Source organism: Pelodiscus sinensis, chromosome 11 (assembly GCF_049634645.1).
Source record: "Pelodiscus sinensis isolate JC-2024 chromosome 11, ASM4963464v1, whole genome shotgun sequence".
In the NCBI taxonomy this organism is placed as follows: Eukaryota; Metazoa; Chordata; order Testudines; family Trionychidae; genus Pelodiscus; species Pelodiscus sinensis.
Window position 1 is genome coordinate 24,416,767 of NC_134721.1, and position 17,731 is coordinate 24,434,497.

A 17,731-nucleotide genomic window follows, 5' to 3' on the forward strand; every position below is an offset into this window, starting at 1 on the left:
AATGAAGAGAGAAAGAAAAACCCCTCTTTCCTGATTTGAAATTCCGATCTGCATTCTTGTTGGGTGACTGCCTGAACCCCCTCCCTAGGTGCATCTCCAGTTGCTTAACCCTTTCCGCACTCTTCAGGTACGTCAGACTCCCCTTAGCAGCTCCTGTTTGACACATACCTTAATGGATAATTCACCACATACATCTGGGAACTTCCTTCAGCTTGCATGCACGCACAGATGCAGGGCCAGTGGAATGTTGAAAGGGCATAGTAAAAACGTGACAATTACAGCGTACACTTTTGAACCCTTGGCTGGCAAATCAAAATGTGTTTTCATCAGATTGCCAAGGAACGACATTTCAGATGAATTTAAGTTTTGCCCTTAATCTGCTGCGGCACTAAGGCCAAATTTCACTAGAGATCAATGATTACGTGTGCCTTATTTTGGGGGTGCCCAACTTGCGGTCTCTTAATTTTCAGACAGAAGATGCTAAGCACTTCCTGAAAATCTGTCTCCTTGATGGTGTCTCCAGTTGGGCTGCGAAAATCAGGAGGGTTAGTACTCAGAGTGCCACTTCTTACCCCTGTGTGTGGTACTGCAGCTATACTTCTCATGTGAGCTAGCAAACTAGAAATAGAGCTAGCAAAAGTAAATCCTTGCAAGCTGGGCATCACCCCTCCCCCAGCTCATAGTGTAGATATAGCCTTAGGCCAGGTTTACAGTTACCCCAAGATCAGCACTTTGGAGATCAATCTTCCAGGGTTTGATTTAATGGATCTAGTAAGGACCCACTAAATCGACTGCTGATGGTACCTCTTTGACCCCGATATTCCAAGGGATCATGAGGAATAAGGGAGGTTGACAGGAGAGTTTCCCCCATAAGCCACCCACAGTGGGGATGCTCTAGAAATTCCACTTAAGATACATTGTCTTCAGCTACCCTATTCTTAGAGCTGGAGTTGCGTATCTTAGCTCGACTTTCTCACGTAGTGTAGACTTGGCCTAAGTGTCTGCATGTACCCTTCTGCTACACACTAAAAGTTTACTAGTGCACTTGTACTCCCATTTCTCTAATTACAAAAAGATTAGGGACTATATAATAATGAACTGTGCCATACATGCTTAGTCAGCAGAAGCTTAGGGTGGTCATGTTTGTGGGGGGAATGAGCACTCAGCAAGTGAATCTCACATCCCAAACAGCTGATAAGATCTTCATACTGCACTGTCATGTTCACTGTATGCTGCATTCTTTACAGAACATAAAAAGAATTTGCAAACATCTTTTAATGGGTCATCTTATGTTACTTTAGTTACCATGAATCCAGTTACACAAGGCTCAAAGGAGCCATAAATATGTCTAAAACTGATCTAAAATAGATTTTAATAGACTTGCAAATCTGGAAACAAAGGATTCCTAGTGGGAACTGGGAATTTGCCCCAATAGTTTCCCTTTTTAACCCTGCAGGGAAAAGCTACAGGGAAACAGATTGCTTGTTTTTGTAAACAAATCTTCTCAGGTAAGTAGTTTTGAAAAGTTTAAATGTCTCAGATGTTGAATTGTTGAGCTAATTCATTAGAGCCACGGTGAAACTGGCTTTGCTCTGATGTTCATTTTTCAAATGAAGCTAAAGTTAAAATTGTAATTTCTGAAAAGTAAATTCATTCACTTCTAAAGTCTTTCATTTTTACTTAGGTGACATAACAACATCAAGGACAGTACAATGGATTAGAGTCCTATCTGGCCTTTGCCAACCTCTTTGCCTCTCTGTGCCTCAGTTTTCCATCTGTAATTGGGATAATGACATCCTGGAGGGGATGTTGTATGGATAATTCCTTACATATTGTGAATCACTTACATTCTGTGATATTGAGGGCCATGTAGAAAAAAGACAGCAACGCTCTTTATCTTGACAGTGTCACCTGAAGGAGCAAGATGTTTACAAGTTGCCTTTTTCTGCCCTCTCTTCCTTCACTTTTCTCTTTCCTCATTCTGTGCAACCAACTTTGTTTTTTCCCTTCCAGGCTTCTGGAACAGGGTTACCAAAGCGACATTGTCTTCATTGTCCACGGGAAATCCTTCTGTGCGCACCGCTGCATCCTTAGTGCCCGCAGCGCGTACTTCGCGGAAATGTTTGAGACCAAGTGGAAAGGGAAGAACATGATAGCATTAAAGCACCCACTGGTGAGGAGAACTGCTCTTCAGGGTTTTTTCTCCCCACGTCTTAGGTATTTTCTGTCTATGGAAAATGAAGTTGAAAAGGAAGTTTCAGGGCTAATTTCAATAGTTGACACCTTCCATAACACAGAAGAGTTCTAGAACGCACTAAAATGGCTTCTTACTCTGATATATTAAAAGCTGTGGCTGTCAGATTCCTCTCATTTCACTTCTGTTATTGGTTCAAATTCAGTTCAGGTCTGGAATAAAAGAGCTGTTACCATCTGCCAGCTGTTTGGTGATCCTTGTGTGAAATGAGTTGAGCCTTTGTCTAATTCCCACTAGACAGGTGGTCCACACCACAGAAATCACTACTGTAATTGGCACTAATTGTCTCCCACTTGTTGCCTCAGCAGAGAGACTAAGGACTCAATAGGCCGTAAGTGGATTTTGCTTGTCATTTACCAACACTCTTCAGCATATGTTTCAGTGGTTCGGCTGCCTGGTGCAAACATCCTTCCTCTTTCTCGGGACGCCTCTCGTTTTCATCACCTTCCATCGTTGTTGCTCTTTAGGCTGTAACTTGGGTTCCTCTTTAGCTTGGAGGGCTGCGAATGTGGGGACTGATGGATTACTTGTTGTGATAGTACTTCTACTGTAGCTGCCGCCTTAGATGTGAACTGTGATCTTTTTGTTACCTGCCAACTCTGTAGCACATATTTCTGTATCTATCCCTGCAATATTACTCATTCTCTGGTGTGTAACATAAGGCAGGGTTGGTTAAACCAAAAAGTTAATCTATTTACATAACCGTGTAAACTGGGTGGAGTGGGAATACTAGTTATGTGAGGGAGCAGGGCAATGGTGTGTGTAAGTACAATAATCTGATTGCACTAGCTGAAGTTTCCTCAAAGGAGCCACCCCCACTTACTTCCCATGTATTTTGGAGTCCTTTTCTTGAATATAACTCCCTGACCTTTAACTTATTTTGCAATGTACAATCAGTTTAGTTAAGTCATATATATCTGTGTTGATGTTTCATGGTCCTTGGATAACCGTGTGCGCTTTTTATAGGTGACCTTTTCGTGTCTTATTTTAGATCAACCCAGCAGCCTTTGGCTCCCTCTTGCAGTATCTTTATACAGGTATGTTGCTGCTGCCTGACATGTGCATGTATGGTGGATTGCAGTAGTCAGCACCTCTTTGCCATGGCACTGTTTGGGTGGCATGGCTTCTAGACAAGCTTGTTTGGGTGGGAGGATAATCGTGGCTTAGACACAGTCTCTGTCATCTGGCAGATATGAGGACTATGAGCAATTCTGTGTTGTTATTGAAAGCTGGTTGTAAATGCATATTCATACCTCTTGCCATTTGTGGGTCTTCCAGTAACGGGGGAGTCAATAAAAATCAACTTTGGTTGAGTGCACAGATGTGGGAAATGTACCTTCTCTAGGATAATAAAAATACACATGCCAGCTAAGGAGATGATTTCCTAAATTGAGCAGAGGATTTATTCCCTGTGTACCCTGATTTAGAAACATTTCAAAGCAGGCAGCCCTGCGTCAGACTGCTGAATGGTTTGACTACAACTTGTTACTGTTGTTCCCAGCAGAAGTAGTTCTTAAATCTTCAGCCATCCTTTACCAAATATTCTGTAGTAAGGAATGCAAGTGCATTATTCCCTCAGACCATTGGAGGGCGCCCTAAGTTAACTTTCAATATGTATTGTAAGGGAAATGTTACTAAAAGCCACCTGAATTTCTTTGCCAGAAAACAGTAACAGCTTTTCTCCTTAGGGTTAGCTTTCCTCAGTGCTCTCTCTAAAAGGCTTTTTAGTAAACTCGGTGCTTCTGAAATTTGCTGGATTGACAGCCCTTCACACCCAATTCCTTTCTCATGCCAAAACAGGATGGCAGCAGCAATACGAGCTACCACTGCTCTGCCCCTTCTCTCTGTTCTTCCAGTGAAAGTGAAATTTTGTCTCAAGAGCCTCTCAGTTTTTGACCTCTTTGCTGACAGTGCCAAATGAGGGTCCAGCTGCACTGTGGGCAACTGAAGAGTGCAGACCTGAACTGATATTCACCACATTTGGTCCAGCCAATCAGCAGAGTAATGTGCACTGTTGTAATGACACTTGCCTACTTGAGTGATGTTCATACCAGTGATCCAGAGGTGAGACTGCATAGCCTGTTAGCAGTCCTTCAGTACCTCCAGTCCCTTGTCCGTAGATCAGCCATGTTTATACTTAAGTCAGTAACTAATGTGAGGCTGAAAGAAACTTGGGTTTCTCTTTGGCAGGTCGTCTAGACATTGATGTAGAATATGTGAATGATTGTAAGAGATTGGCCAAGCAGTGTCGGCTTCAGGATCTCATCGAGGATTTGGAGACCAAGTGTAAAAAGGTCTATGAATTTGGTGAGTTCCCCCTTAATGGCTACTTCTCTTCATGAAGTTTGTTTTTCCTTTTGGAGTGGGTGGGGAAATCATGACAAGGGACGTTCTACCAATGGGGCACCTGTGGCACTCACACTAATGGGGGGGGGGGGACCTGAGTAGTTCTGTGCACAGCTGTTAGCAGAATAGGTCTTTCACCTGGAGACTCTGTGAATCATTTCTATATACTCTGTGCCTGAATAGTGAGCAAGTGCATATCATAGTAATGGGGATGATTGGAGCAAAGCTTAATTGAGTAGTTCAGCAACAGTAATAGAGTACTGAGGAGCATATTCCAAAGTGTCTGTAATCAGCTAGAAGGTTGTAGTGGTGGTTCATGTGTTCTTTTACATGTTAGAAATACCTGATCTTAACACTGGAATAGTCAGACAATTTAGACTCAAGCGCTACGTCTACACTGGCATGATTTTCTGAAAATGCTTTTAACGGAAAAGTTTTCCATTAAAAGCATTTTCGGAAAAGCACGTCTAGATTGGCGGGATGCTTTTCCGCAAAAGCACTTTTTGCAGAGAAGCATCCGTGGCCAATCTAGACGCGGTTTTCCACAAAAAAGCCCCAATCGCCTTTTTCACGATCAGGGCTTTTTTGCGGAAAACAGTACTATACTGTCTACACTGGCCCTTTTGCGCAAAAGTCTTTTGGAAAAAGACTTTTGCCCAAACAGGAGCAGCATAGTTTTTCCGGAAAAGCACTGATGATTTTACATGAGATCGTCAGTGCTTTTCCGGAAATTCGAGTGGCCAGTGTAGACAGCTGGCAAGTTTTTCCGGAAAAACTTGCCAGTCTAGACACAGCCAATGTGTTTTGTGTGTGGGGACACACATACAGGCACACAATTTAATATGAAAAATACTTTGCATGTATTTTAAAAAATATAAACAGTTGTGTATTTTTTGAACATTCTCCTGGAGTGTTCATGATCCAAACACAGCTGCATTGGGCCATTACATAGAACCAGCAGGTGGAGTTCTAGTCTTCTACCAGCATAAAAATGGCTAAGTAAGATAAATTTAGAAAATGACTAACTGCTTTCAGATGAAGTAGCTTAATGAGTAAACTGGTAAGGAAACTAGTAATTGGAAATCAGTCTCTGAATCTCCCTCATTTATGTTCTATTGTAAATCCTTTGATTTACTTCTGAAGTGAGCAGAGAATCAGGCTCGTAGGTTTTAATCTTATCATGTCCTTTCTCTGATACAAGAGGTGAGGTTGTTGTAGCTGCTCATATTTTCACTTTATTGTTGGTTCCAATTTTGCAGATTTGTATTATTACATAGTTTATCAACATATGAAGGGTGGAGTGACAGTCGTCCCCCAAAGTTAGCTCTATAGCTGCATCACAGATCTTGCATTTTCCCCCTATTTATATGTGTGTGTACACAAAAAATATTTAAACACATTAAGAAAGAATTGTTTTGCTACTTTTAAGGAGTGGCAGAAGGTTCCACTTTACATACTAATGCAATGCTGGAAAACTAAAGGCTGTGGCCAATACCCTTAAGAAAAAATAAAATAGTAAAGCAGTCAAATAACAAAAAATGTGTTACGATGTATGGCATTTTGTAATACCAAATTGCTTCAGCGAGTCACTGGATGGGAGACTTATGATGATACAGTTATTGGTACAGTGACCATTCTTCTCCAAAACCACATGTTTCAATCTGTTATCAGGCTGCCAATTAAATAAGGGTAAGGTGGTCTATGTGTGTTAGTTTGTATATATTTTGAAACCATCATGCACTTTGGCATAATTGCAGCATCTACTGATAAGGTCCAGGACAGAAATAAAAAAAAAATTACTGCAAGTAGCATTGAGGCTTTGGGTCCCAGGAATAGAGGAACAAGGAAACATTGCCTCATAGCAGTAGCAAATTTGCATGGGAGTTGGATGTAGGTTCTAATCCTACCCTCTTGCAAGCTTCCTGTATGGCACTGGGTAAATCGCTTTAACTTCTGTGTTCTGCTCTGTAAAATGGAGATGGTGGTGATGATTTTATTTCACAAGTTTAGCCAATGTTTGCAAAGCACTGATATAAGTGATCGAGTTGTATGTTTGTGGCAGAGCAGGACTGAGGTGAATTGACATTGTTGTGGTTGGTGACATTAAATGTTTGACTCGCAAATCAGACATGTTATAGGTGAACCAGGGAAACTAGTGTTGAATCTCCAGGAGAGAATTAACATGAAAGTATAGAAATTAAGGGATGGGAAAGACATGTTTGGTCATATGATGTCCTTTACTTGCCAAAGATTATTGTTCCCTATTGCATATTAGAAATTCCTGCTCAGATTTCTATGAAATAGGCAACTGATTCAGGCTTGGGTATCTTGTCTAATTGCATTGGTCAGGGTCCAGTGTCACTATCTCTGGTTCAAAAATAGATCCAAAATATAGATCCAAAATGTTTAATGTAAGTAATAATGCACACTGTAGCCAAGGTCAGTTCCAGGGGGTAATTGCATGGCAGACACTTCTCTTTAGTCTCATTATCTAAGTCTAATCCGTATTTCTAAAGCACCTTGTATCTTGCTTTTGTGGAAGGAATATTAACACCCCCCATACACGCCTCAGCAGGAACTGTCTTCCATTATATCTACCATCTGCCATGCTGAGTGTAATTACTTCCATATTTCCCCTTTCTGTATGCTCTGGATGTAAATACCTGTTACTCTATTGGGAAGAATTAAGACAAGGTTTGTCCAAATTAAGACATAATCCTTGTTATGGAGCTGGAGGCATTTTAAAAAAAACAGTTCAGGAACACTTTCTGTATGTTGCAAAGCACAAGAATTCAGATCAGGGTTTCTGAACACCTGTTTTCCGTCTTCAAGTCCTTGATCCAATGTGCCAGTGACAGTGGCTACATACAGCACTATAAAAGTGCATGTGGAGTGCAGATGTCCATGTATTGCATGATCTAGGAAAGATTTCTTCAACCAAGCTACACCAATGGTGTATTAGTAAAGACTACAAAGAATTATGAAGCAAGTGAAGAGCAAATACAGATTATGAAGCAGATAGTGATGGACTGTGCCAGAAGGGGGTTTAATGACTAAACAGTCTATTCCCTCCTGGCACTGCAGGAATATTCCCTGTGATGTACTTGTCAGTGCTTTGCCTTACCTTTTTTAAATATTCGAGTGTCTTCTCTTGAGACGATTCTACTACTCTTAGGAAATCCTCCCAAATCCACCAATCTACATTTGTTTGCTTCATTTCATAACTATTACGCTTCCTTAGCTTGCCTTATATGTTTATTGTGCCTCCTGGGTGCTTGTACCTGCCAAGTATATACAGGAGGTTAGCATGCTTTCCTATTTTTCTTTAGCTGAACTGCACGTGGATTTGCTTAATTTAAGCTTCCTTTCTAGATAAGTTTCTCCAGCTCCTCTTATTATTTGTGTTGCTCTTTTCTGAATTCCCTGCATTTCTTGCATTTCACAACATCAGATGCTGGACCCTCCTGCTTGCCTGCTGCCAACAATATTTTTTGTTGTCTCTCCTATCTTGTCTTTTTCATCCTTTTGGAAAGAAAAAAATGAAATATGCATTGTCAGGATTGATCTGTACACATTGTGCTATCTTCCAAATCCCACTCTTTGTGGTGTGAGCATCGTGAGAGATTTTTTTCAGGTTCCTATGAAAGTGTGTAGATGTTTTGAAGAACCTAAGGTATGGAAACTTTCCTTTGAGTCTGCCATGTTTCTTGGCTGATCCCTCTAAATAGGCACATATGATGTGGCATGAACCTTGTGTGTAAGGGAAGGATTTCTTGGTCTCCTCTGTCTTCCTCTTTTTATAGTGTGCCCTTTGCCATGGTATCTGAGTTCTTCATTTAAAAGGGAGCTTCAGATAGTTTCTCTTTTTGAACCTTTTAATCTCTCTTGATCGTCCCAAATGTCTCTTGGATGGGATAGGTAGGTTGACTCACACAAAATATAGGTTTAACGCTATTATATACACAACTTCTGCTTTTAACTAGCACAGAGTTCTTTCTAGCCTTATCTACAATAGGGTAAAAAAGCATGAACATGCTCTAACAAACCTTGTGTCCTAGTCTGGACAAGACCACTGTGTTACTCAAGGGTTAATGGGTGGGAAGTGCTTTGAGAGCCTCTGATGAAAGGCACTCTTAGAAGTAATGGTTATTGCCATGCAGTCACAGTAATCCTGTCTCCCACAGATGGGTAGTAATCTAGTCTAATTGTATGTCTTCACAGCAGTATTAATGGGGCTCATTGGTGCTCATGTCTAAGAATCTGAGTTGGCCCAGGCTGGGTATAACAGCCACACAGTCTGTTCCAGAGGTACTGTGTCCTCACTGGTGTAGTATTAGAATTTCTGGGGGCATATTTCATGGCTCTATATGGTAAGAAGAGGAGCCGCTCTGATTCTTTGCCAGTGAATAGTGGAACTGTCTGCCTAGGCACATCTGGTAGGGCGGGGAGAGAATTGTGGGGGGAAGATATTGGAGGACTGTTGGCACTCTAATGATTTTAGTCTGCATTGTCCTTACAAAGTGGGTGGGTTACCACCCTCTGTGGAAGTTCCTCTCTGGTTTTTGCCTACAGCCCCGGTCAAGCCAGAAAGCCAAGTCTGAAAGCACCACTAAACTTGGGTGAGAGGGTTTTGTGTGTGGACAGCAGGGGTATTAGAGGAAACACCTGAGTAAGAGCCAGAACTAACTCTGCAGTGAAGACATGCCTTAAAGAGACAAGGACAGGTTTTTTCAGTTGCTTATGTAGATCTGTAATTCTGGAGATTCTGTTCTGACAGTTTTGTCAATTTGACTTGGGTCTATGCCAAACCTGTCCTGCCCCTCTAATAAGCATGGTTGTTTACTGAAGACAAGGGAATCAGTATTCAGTCGTATAAATAGAAATTACGTAGCTCATTCTCTAGTGCACCTCTCTCTATATAGGTTATAGTGCCAATAATGTCTTTAATGGGTGGATTGGGTTTTTATGTGTCCTACAGTTTCCAGTAACCATTTGGAATATTCAGCCACTTCAGGTGTCATGGTGGCCATCTTGATGGATGGAAAGCTTTCTTTAGGGTGGGGGTGGTGGATTCATATTGTGGCACATCTCAGTCTCATTTCGCCCACCACCTGATAGAGTCATCTGATGAAGCCCATATAATGATGAGCAAAATGTCAAGAAAAATGAGGTCTCATGGTGATGTGATTCACCTGAGAAGAGAGGGGTTTTAATATAGTGAATCATTCCTGTCAAAAATCTTTTGTAACACCCAGTACAATGCAGTTTAACTCTTTAATCACTGGTTGTTAACTTCTTTTTCACTATGCTGCCATTGGAATCCATAAGATTTCATTGCAGCAACTTTCATGTTCCTGGCTGTTCTTTATTTTACAATCTTTCCCTGCTAAAAGGCTCACAAAATCGGGTAAAGTCCTGTTTAAATTGAACTCAAGACAGCAAATGAGATTCATAAAGGAACAGGAAAAGAAAGACAAAGCTGACAATAATAAGATTACATAGTAATTACTCCTGAGGGCATTCTGTGCCAAAAAATTAATAATTCTGCAATCAGTGTTTTAAAATTCAGCAGCTTTTATTTATCAATAAATAAATACAGAGGCTCCAACATGGCGGTGAAGGTGGAAGATCATCCTGCAACCTCCATCTCAGGCCACAGACTCAATAGTGAGACTGCACCCATCCCTGACTCAGCACAAGGTCCAGGCCTACCCTAGAAACACGCTAGGCCCCTGCCTTTCTGCGCCATGCTCAACCAGACAGGATCCATGTATGAAGCAGCACAGTGTTTGCGATCAAGGTGTGGGATGAGAAGGTTCTAGGTGGGACATTCTAGGTGCAGGGAACTCAATGAGGAGGTCTGGGTGTGTTGGGGGAATCTGAATGCACGGGGGCTTGTCAAGAGGGGGATCCAAATGTAGAAGCACTGAGACTCTGCAGGAGCTTCCAGGAGAAGATGGTTGAGGCTCAGCAGAGGGGTTTGGTGCTACTGGAGTGGGAGTGAGTTCAGCTAACGGGGTAAGTGGCATGGGGTTCTGGGTGATGTAAATCAGGGGGGTGGGCTCATGAGAGTGGGGGTTTGAGTGCAGGGAGCTCAGTGGAAGTGGTTTGAGTGCTGAGAGGGGGTCCATATTCAGGGGCTGAGGTTCAGTGGGATGGGATTCAAGTATGAGAGGGCTACGGAGGTTCTGGAAGTACTGGGTGAGGTTTGGCAGGGATGTCTGGGTATGGGAGGGCTAGGGAGGTTCAAGAAGTACTAGGTGAGGCTTGACAAGGATGTCTGGGTATGGGAGGTCTGGATACAGGAGGGTTGGATGGATGGGGGAACAGCTTCCCATACAGCGAGCCTTCTCCTGCAGCTGGGGAATGATGGGGGCAGGAAACAGAGGAGGGTGCTGAACTTCATGCAGGTAGGGGAGGTTTCTGGAATGGGTAAGACACAGCCCTAGCTACTCCTTGCAGGGAGAGGGGGGAAGTCCTGTCCTCTTCTGTCTCCAGTCCAGCTGGGACTAGCAGCTGATCTTGACTTAGAGTAGAAATTGCTAGGGACTGGTGCATGACTGCTCTTGCATCTTTCCTTTTTGCTTCTCTGTCAGAGTGCCATTTTTCTGAGGGGAAGCAAAGAAATCTGTGGGGAACATGAATTCTGTGCATCCATGGTGGTACAGAATTCCCTCAGGAGTAGGTAATGCATGTACACACCTTGATAATGCTGCTAACTTTTTTCAATCCTTTCCTTCCCCTCTGTGCTTATAAAGCTGTACCTGAAACAGGTTGCAAAGACCTTGAGACCTTTAATTTTACCTGTTCTCCTAGAGACCTACAACACTACATGTGTCCATTGTTCTTTCCAGTGGAACAAGGCGTTTAAAGGTACAGCAAGCAGCTCTTTCGAAAGGGTCAAAGCAGTTGGACCAGGCGCAAAGGAGAGATTTTTAATTAAACATCTGCAGGGAATTCAGACCACCTGTAATTGAGTCTTGAGTTGTTAAGGCCTTTGCCTATAAGATGCCCAACACAGTGTTGTCTGGGAGTCCTGTGTGTGGTTTGGATCAAGGGAATACCATATTTCCTAAAATGGGGAGCACTTAATGTGTTGCTTTGTGTTAGCCTGACTAGCTATCCTGACCAGACCAGAAACTAGGAGGTTCCTAGCCAGGAGGTTAACTGAGAAGGAACTTTCCAGGCCTCATGTAATTAAGTAATCATGTAACTGCTGAAAATGTCAGTGGTTACATGCAGGGCGGCAGTTAGCTCTCCAGCAGCTGGTGTATGTGGGGAGCTGGCATTTAAGATGACTCCCTGTGTGTCCTGGGAGCTTGTGTGCAAACATGAACATGAACCAATGAGCCCAGGCTCATCAGTGAACCGTGTACATGGTTACACTTTGACATTCCTATTTAAGACTTACTATGCGGTAGCACTTAGAGACCCCAGTCAATGTGGGATCCCATTGTGCATAGAAAAGGACAGTGTCTGCCCCAGAAAACCTAGTCTTAAGATATAAATCCTCTTTCCTGTGGCATTAAATCACCGCAGCGCTGCTGGCACCTGAGCCAGGAGAGTGGTGCAGTAACAGAGGGAAAGCATAAGCCAGACTTCACTCTAAATTAGTAAGTAGCGGATTCACCAGTGGCCGGGACTACGTGTGGGAGTGTGTCTGTTGTTCAGTAGGCTTCACCCCCCCTTGCCCAGCAGGGATGTATCGTATGTTATTACAGTGTCACCTAAGGCTGACTCCAGTGGCAGGGAAGCAGCTTCCCTAAGGCAGTTCTCAATCGTGTGTCTGTAGTGATGGGTTGCAGAGAGGAGGACAGAACAGGCACATGGTTGCCCTCTTTCCTCACCATGGTCTCTGTAATTCAGGGGTTGGGAATCTAAGGCCCGAGGGCTGGATGCAGCCCCCAGTTTGCCTGGATCTGGCTCCTGAAGCTCAGGGCTCCCCCCAGCAGTGGGGAGCCCATGCTGGTGATCCAGCCCCCTAAAATCTCCCTGTGGGCCCTGGAGCACACAAAATCTACCAGCCTGGGGCCCCAAGGCTCCAGTGTATAAGGGGAATGTAGGAAATGTCCTTCTTTGTCTCAGTTGGGGGCCACGTCAGTGAGGGTTTGTTTGTTTTTGTTTTGCTTCTCGCTTGTGTGCAGTCTCCAACTGATTTTTCTGTGGGTCAGCAGCCCCTGATTCAAAAAAGGTTCCCTACACCTATAACTGATCTTCTGGAAGCAAGGGGCAAGTGGAGATGTAAGAAGCAAGGGGCAAGTGGAGATGTAAGAAGGGAAATGGTGGAATCTGTGTCCTCTTTTTCCTCCCAGTGGTAGTTACAGCCCTGATCATTGCTAGCAGGTGCGCACATGTGTCTCTCTCCCTGTCTAAAAGACATGTTTTTATATTTCAGTGGAAACTCGGAGACAGACAAAACAAACATTCCCCAGTGATCTTTTTTTAATAAGAGGGAAAGTTTTTAGATTTAATTTTTTTCTAGGCAGCTATATTTTTTGTTTTGTTGTTTTTGTTTTGCCTTTTCCAGTCTCTTCCAAACCAGGGACCTGTGTGAAAGTGCTGACGATTGAGCCCCCAGGTAACTGCCGGCTGCAGGAGGATCTGGCTCTACTAGCAGACTGCGCCCTGCCGGCTGAACTGCGGGTAGGGAGTGTTTATATTTCTTCCCTCACTCCACTGAGCCACCTGGAGAGCTGTATGTTCACGCACATTTAGGCTCACTTTCTTGGATAGGTTTTTGGTCACTTGTTTGCTGGTATAAGTGGCATGAGCTGACTTTCAACACTGAAGCCACGTATAGCACAGGGAGTGCTGCAGATGTCATAAACTGGTGGCCTGGTTTCCATCTTGCAGCAGTATTATTCCTCTGTCAGAGATTTGTAGAAATCAGATCCCTGGTTCATCCAAGTCAATGAGAATATCTCGTTGATTTCAAGAGGAACAAGTTTTAACCTCTAGTTGAATATATTCCTGGGATGGAAGAAGGGGAAAAAATTCTTTGGTGACAGTTGTATGATCTTTGGATATGTATAGACGGAATAGGATGCCTAACTGTGATTATCTGTTCGAGTTTAACTCTTCCCCTAGTTAAGAATTGTCCCCTGTCGTGTGCTGGCAGGAAGTTGGTTTGTTACTTTTCTGAGAAGCTTTGAGTCAGGATTACCCATTAGACTCAGCTGTGTATATTCCACACAATCGCTTTCTGGAGTGATATGTTAGTTTTTGGAAGGGTAGATACTGGTGGGCCCAGTTCTTCCTGCCTTTGTTCTTCTCTGTAATATTGATAGTTGCACCTTTAATATGTCTGTCCCAGTTTCTTCACATAGAGTAGTAATACTAATAACATGTTCATTTAAAGCGGCCTCTATGCTTGTGGACTGTGAAACTGAACTGTGTACAAAGCTTTCTTGTGCTGAACAGAACTTCCTGAGGCAGAGCTCAAGGAAATGTCTGAAGCAAAGCAGCCTGTTGTGTGTGTTGGTGGCTTAGGTTTCTTAAGCAACACCTATCAGTGTATTTTGTGGTGGCTCTTAGTGATCCAGTTATTCTAAGTACTGAGGGATTTAAAGAGGGAATCCTGTCTATTGATGTTCCCTCTATCAAAACAGAAAGCTGCTTTTTTGTATATTGTTGTTGTGCTTTTCTTTATCAGTAAGTACTTGGAAAAAATCAAAAGCCTGGGGTGTGATGTAGAGTGAATTCCAGAAGTATAAACCTTAAGCATTCAGAAACAATGAGCAAGGTCCCCTAATAAAATGAAATTCACTTAAAAAATCATGCAACTTACAACGAACTTAATTTTTTTTTTATTTATTTTTCTGGTGCCTGAGCCTTTAAGGATGCACTTGGGTCACATTTTAAAGCTTTTCTCCACAACCATAGAGGCTAGAAATACACTTATTTAAAAATAACAACTGAGATTCTCACTGGTTCTTTAAGGAAGAAAAACCAGAATCATGAGAATCTGAATAAAATAGTGACTTAGCAATGCTGAAATTTCCTGAATTCTTTTTAGCTGTTTTTATGTAGCCCTGAAAAAAGTATACCATAATCCAGTCTAAACATGGAACTTTGATATTATCATTCTACTTTGTTCATGTTTTCATGAATGTTAAAGTGGAAAATGTGTTACTACATCTGTGTGTCACCTGTAAACATTAATCAGGATCCATATTACTTCTAATTGCCCTGTTTTAACTTGATAATTGTAAAAGATCCTCTTTTTCCTGGACATTTAGGAAGACCTAAAGACAGGATTGTAGCCCTTTAATATGCTTTTTACTGCTTAATTATCATTTTACATCTCTTCTAAAACTTTGTTTACTAGAATCATCCCATGAATTAGGAATTTGAGACTCAGGAGCAGCAATCCTTCAACCTCACTAGTAGATTTGGATACCATGCAAACAATATAATATCTAACACTTAATCAACAAGGCCACAGAACACTGACCAGTCAGTCACAAACATGAAGTTTTTTGAAATTGTTATCAAACACTTCTTAGATTGAATATGCAGAGCAGGGTTTTAAGCAACGAACAGGATTGATCACAAAAGCAAAAATCTGAGTTGCTAAACAGCGTGCAGCTTTGTATTAACTTTTGGCCCAGATAATTTTTAATATACTCTGATATTGGACAAGAAATGTAAACTTTTTTTATCCCACGTATTTTTGTTTTTTTGTCTTCCAAATGAAAACTGTCTATTCTTTGAGCTCTCACAATTTTCTGTCTATAAAACAGTAATACCAGGAAATTCTGCTGCAGTAGTTGACCTCTTCTGTAGGTCTGTGTAGCGTTAATATAGCTCATGGCACTACACAGTATGAATTTTTGGAAGCTGTTTGCAGGTTGATGTGTTAGGTTTTGGAAGGCTATTTCAGACACCCACAAATTTTATAGTTTGGTAAATCATAGAACGAGTGGGCAATAATTTGTGATGGGGGCTACTCCAAGATTTTGGCAAGTGGTCAAAGGGCTGCACTATTCTATGGAAGAGTTTAGGGTCTGGGATGGAGTTGGGTGCACAGGTGCAGAAGGGAGCTTGGGGTTGGGGACTAGGATGCAGGAGAAGGTGTGGGGTCTGAGAGGGAGTTTGGGTGAAGGAGGGGGTTGTGATCTGGGGCAGGGGCTTTGAATGCATGGTCCGGGATGGGCTATGGGTACAAGAGAGGATTCTAGGGGAGGGGTATAGGAGGAGGTGCAGGGTCTTGGAGCTGGGACTTGGAGGAGGGAAGTGTAGAGGGATTTGGGTGATGACCTGGGGCAAGAGGAGGTGGTGGTGTAGGGCAGGGATTTAGGGGGAAGGAGGAGCTGGGGTGCCAGAGGCAGGCTGTGTCCGAGAGGCGCTTATCTAGGCAGCTCCCAGCCAGCAGCCCTGTAGGAACCCAAGGCAGGCTCACTGCCTGCTGCAGTCCTACTGCCTGCCGCAGTTTCAGGCTGCTCAAAGTGGCTGGTTGCTTCCTGTGGCTCTTTCTTCTGGGTTCTGAGGGAAGGGGGAGGCTTCACACAATGATTCACCCACCTCCCTGAAAAATCTCTCAGCTCCAGTTTCCCTGAAACTAATGGAGCTGAGAGATTTTGCTTGGGAATCGGGGGCAGCACTCAAGGTCTCCCTGGAGCCCAGAACAGAGAGTCACAGGGAACAACCAACCACTTAAACCATTGTGGGGTTGCTCTGAAGCGGCTGGCTGCGCTGTGCCTGACGGTCCTTGCAGGGCGGCCTGCAAGCCAGATCTAGTGGTTTGGTGGGGCTGAATGTGGATCTTGCCCACTCCTGCCATAGGAATTGTTTAAACAAAGTTACTTCAAGATAAATATAGTTAAAATCTTGGTGCCATAACTGTCATTTTTACTTATACTTGAAATTTGCTTTTTTCCCATAACTGTGTGTGTATGGAAAGGTGGTGTTTGCAGTAATGACTAGAAGTGATCAGAAAAATTCAAAGGAAACTTTTTGTCACTTGAATTTGCTGACTCATCTAAAGGGAAGCATTTTATGAAAGTAACTGAATTTTGATGAAGTTCAAGCAGTACCTAGGCAAAATTCTGATAGGACCCTGCCTAGATTGCTGCCTGCTCACGTGCCTCAGTCTGGGGTAGTATATCAGGCAGACTGTCTCAGAGTTGGGATTACCCGGGCTTTCAGGGTCTAGGATTGGTATTAACCTGTACTGTTCGGTGTTTTCACCTCCTGCCAGGTAAAAAAATCCAGAAAATACCGGATGCCTGAAATGTCCGGTATTTTCTGATTTTTTTTTTCCCGGCCAGGAGGCGAAAATATCGAACGTCTGGCAACCCTAGGGCCCAGCCGACTGCCCCCCCCTCCGGGCCCCAACACCCCCTGCCCCCAGACCCCATGTTTACCTGGTTCTGCAGGGAAGCTAAGTTCTGGCTTGAACAAGAGCACAAAATGGCCACCACCAAAAAGCTTAAAGACCAAGGGGAAGCAATGCCTTCCCTGGGTCTTAGTGTTCAACCACTCCCCTGTACCTATCCCCATTCTGACTCTACACTCACTCTGAAAGGGGCCATGCTGCTTTAATGCTGTTTTATTATTTATTTATGTATTTATTTTGCTTAATAAGTTTCGGAGTCTTTTTTTTTTTTTTGGCTCAACAACTTTGGTTCCCCCACCTGTTTTTTTTCCTCAACAGAATTTTTTCCCCGGTATTTTTGTGGGGGGTGGAGTGGAGGAGGGGGCATTCGGTATTTTTGGTTCAACCATCTGGCAACCCTATCAGGATCTGCTGCTTTGGCTCAGCCTGCCAGGCCCATTATCTTGGTCTGGGGCTCCATTCTATTTCTTGGCGAATTTTGAAATTTTTGGTTTTCATTCCAAATTCAAACTAAGTCAAATTTCATAATATGGAAATCCTCCATGAAACAAAATCACTTTTCTCTATCTCACACTGGTATTGAGGCTTGGTGCTCCAGGTGAGCTGTTAACATCTATGTGCTACTGTGCTAGTTTTTTTACTTCAGAGAAATTAGAGTTGCAAAAGATCTAGTCTTTCCTGTGGCCAGTGTAGGATTTTTCGCTATAGTATGTTTTCTGGTGCTTTGCTTTATGCTCTTGTAGATGCACTAATTTGTGCCTTGTGTCATAGACCTTGATGACTCAACATGCAGC

General features: G+C 43.0%; 1 protein-coding gene across 3 annotated transcripts in view; it reads left to right on the top strand.

The window, feature by feature from the left end:
- Positions 1 to 17,731, top strand: part of ABTB1 (ankyrin repeat and BTB domain containing 1) — a 55,082-nt gene that overhangs the window by 13,573 nt on the left and 23,778 nt on the right. For all 3 annotated transcript variants that reach the window (XM_075938800.1, XM_075938802.1, XM_075938801.1), the window contains 4 exons: positions 2,014 to 2,173; positions 3,246 to 3,291; positions 4,445 to 4,561; positions 13,128 to 13,243. In XM_075938800.1, the coding sequence (XP_075794915.1) occupies positions 2,014 to 2,173; positions 3,246 to 3,291; positions 4,445 to 4,561; positions 13,128 to 13,243 (439 nt within the window). The remainder of the gene's footprint in view (positions 1 to 2,013; positions 2,174 to 3,245; positions 3,292 to 4,444; positions 4,562 to 13,127; positions 13,244 to 17,731) is intronic.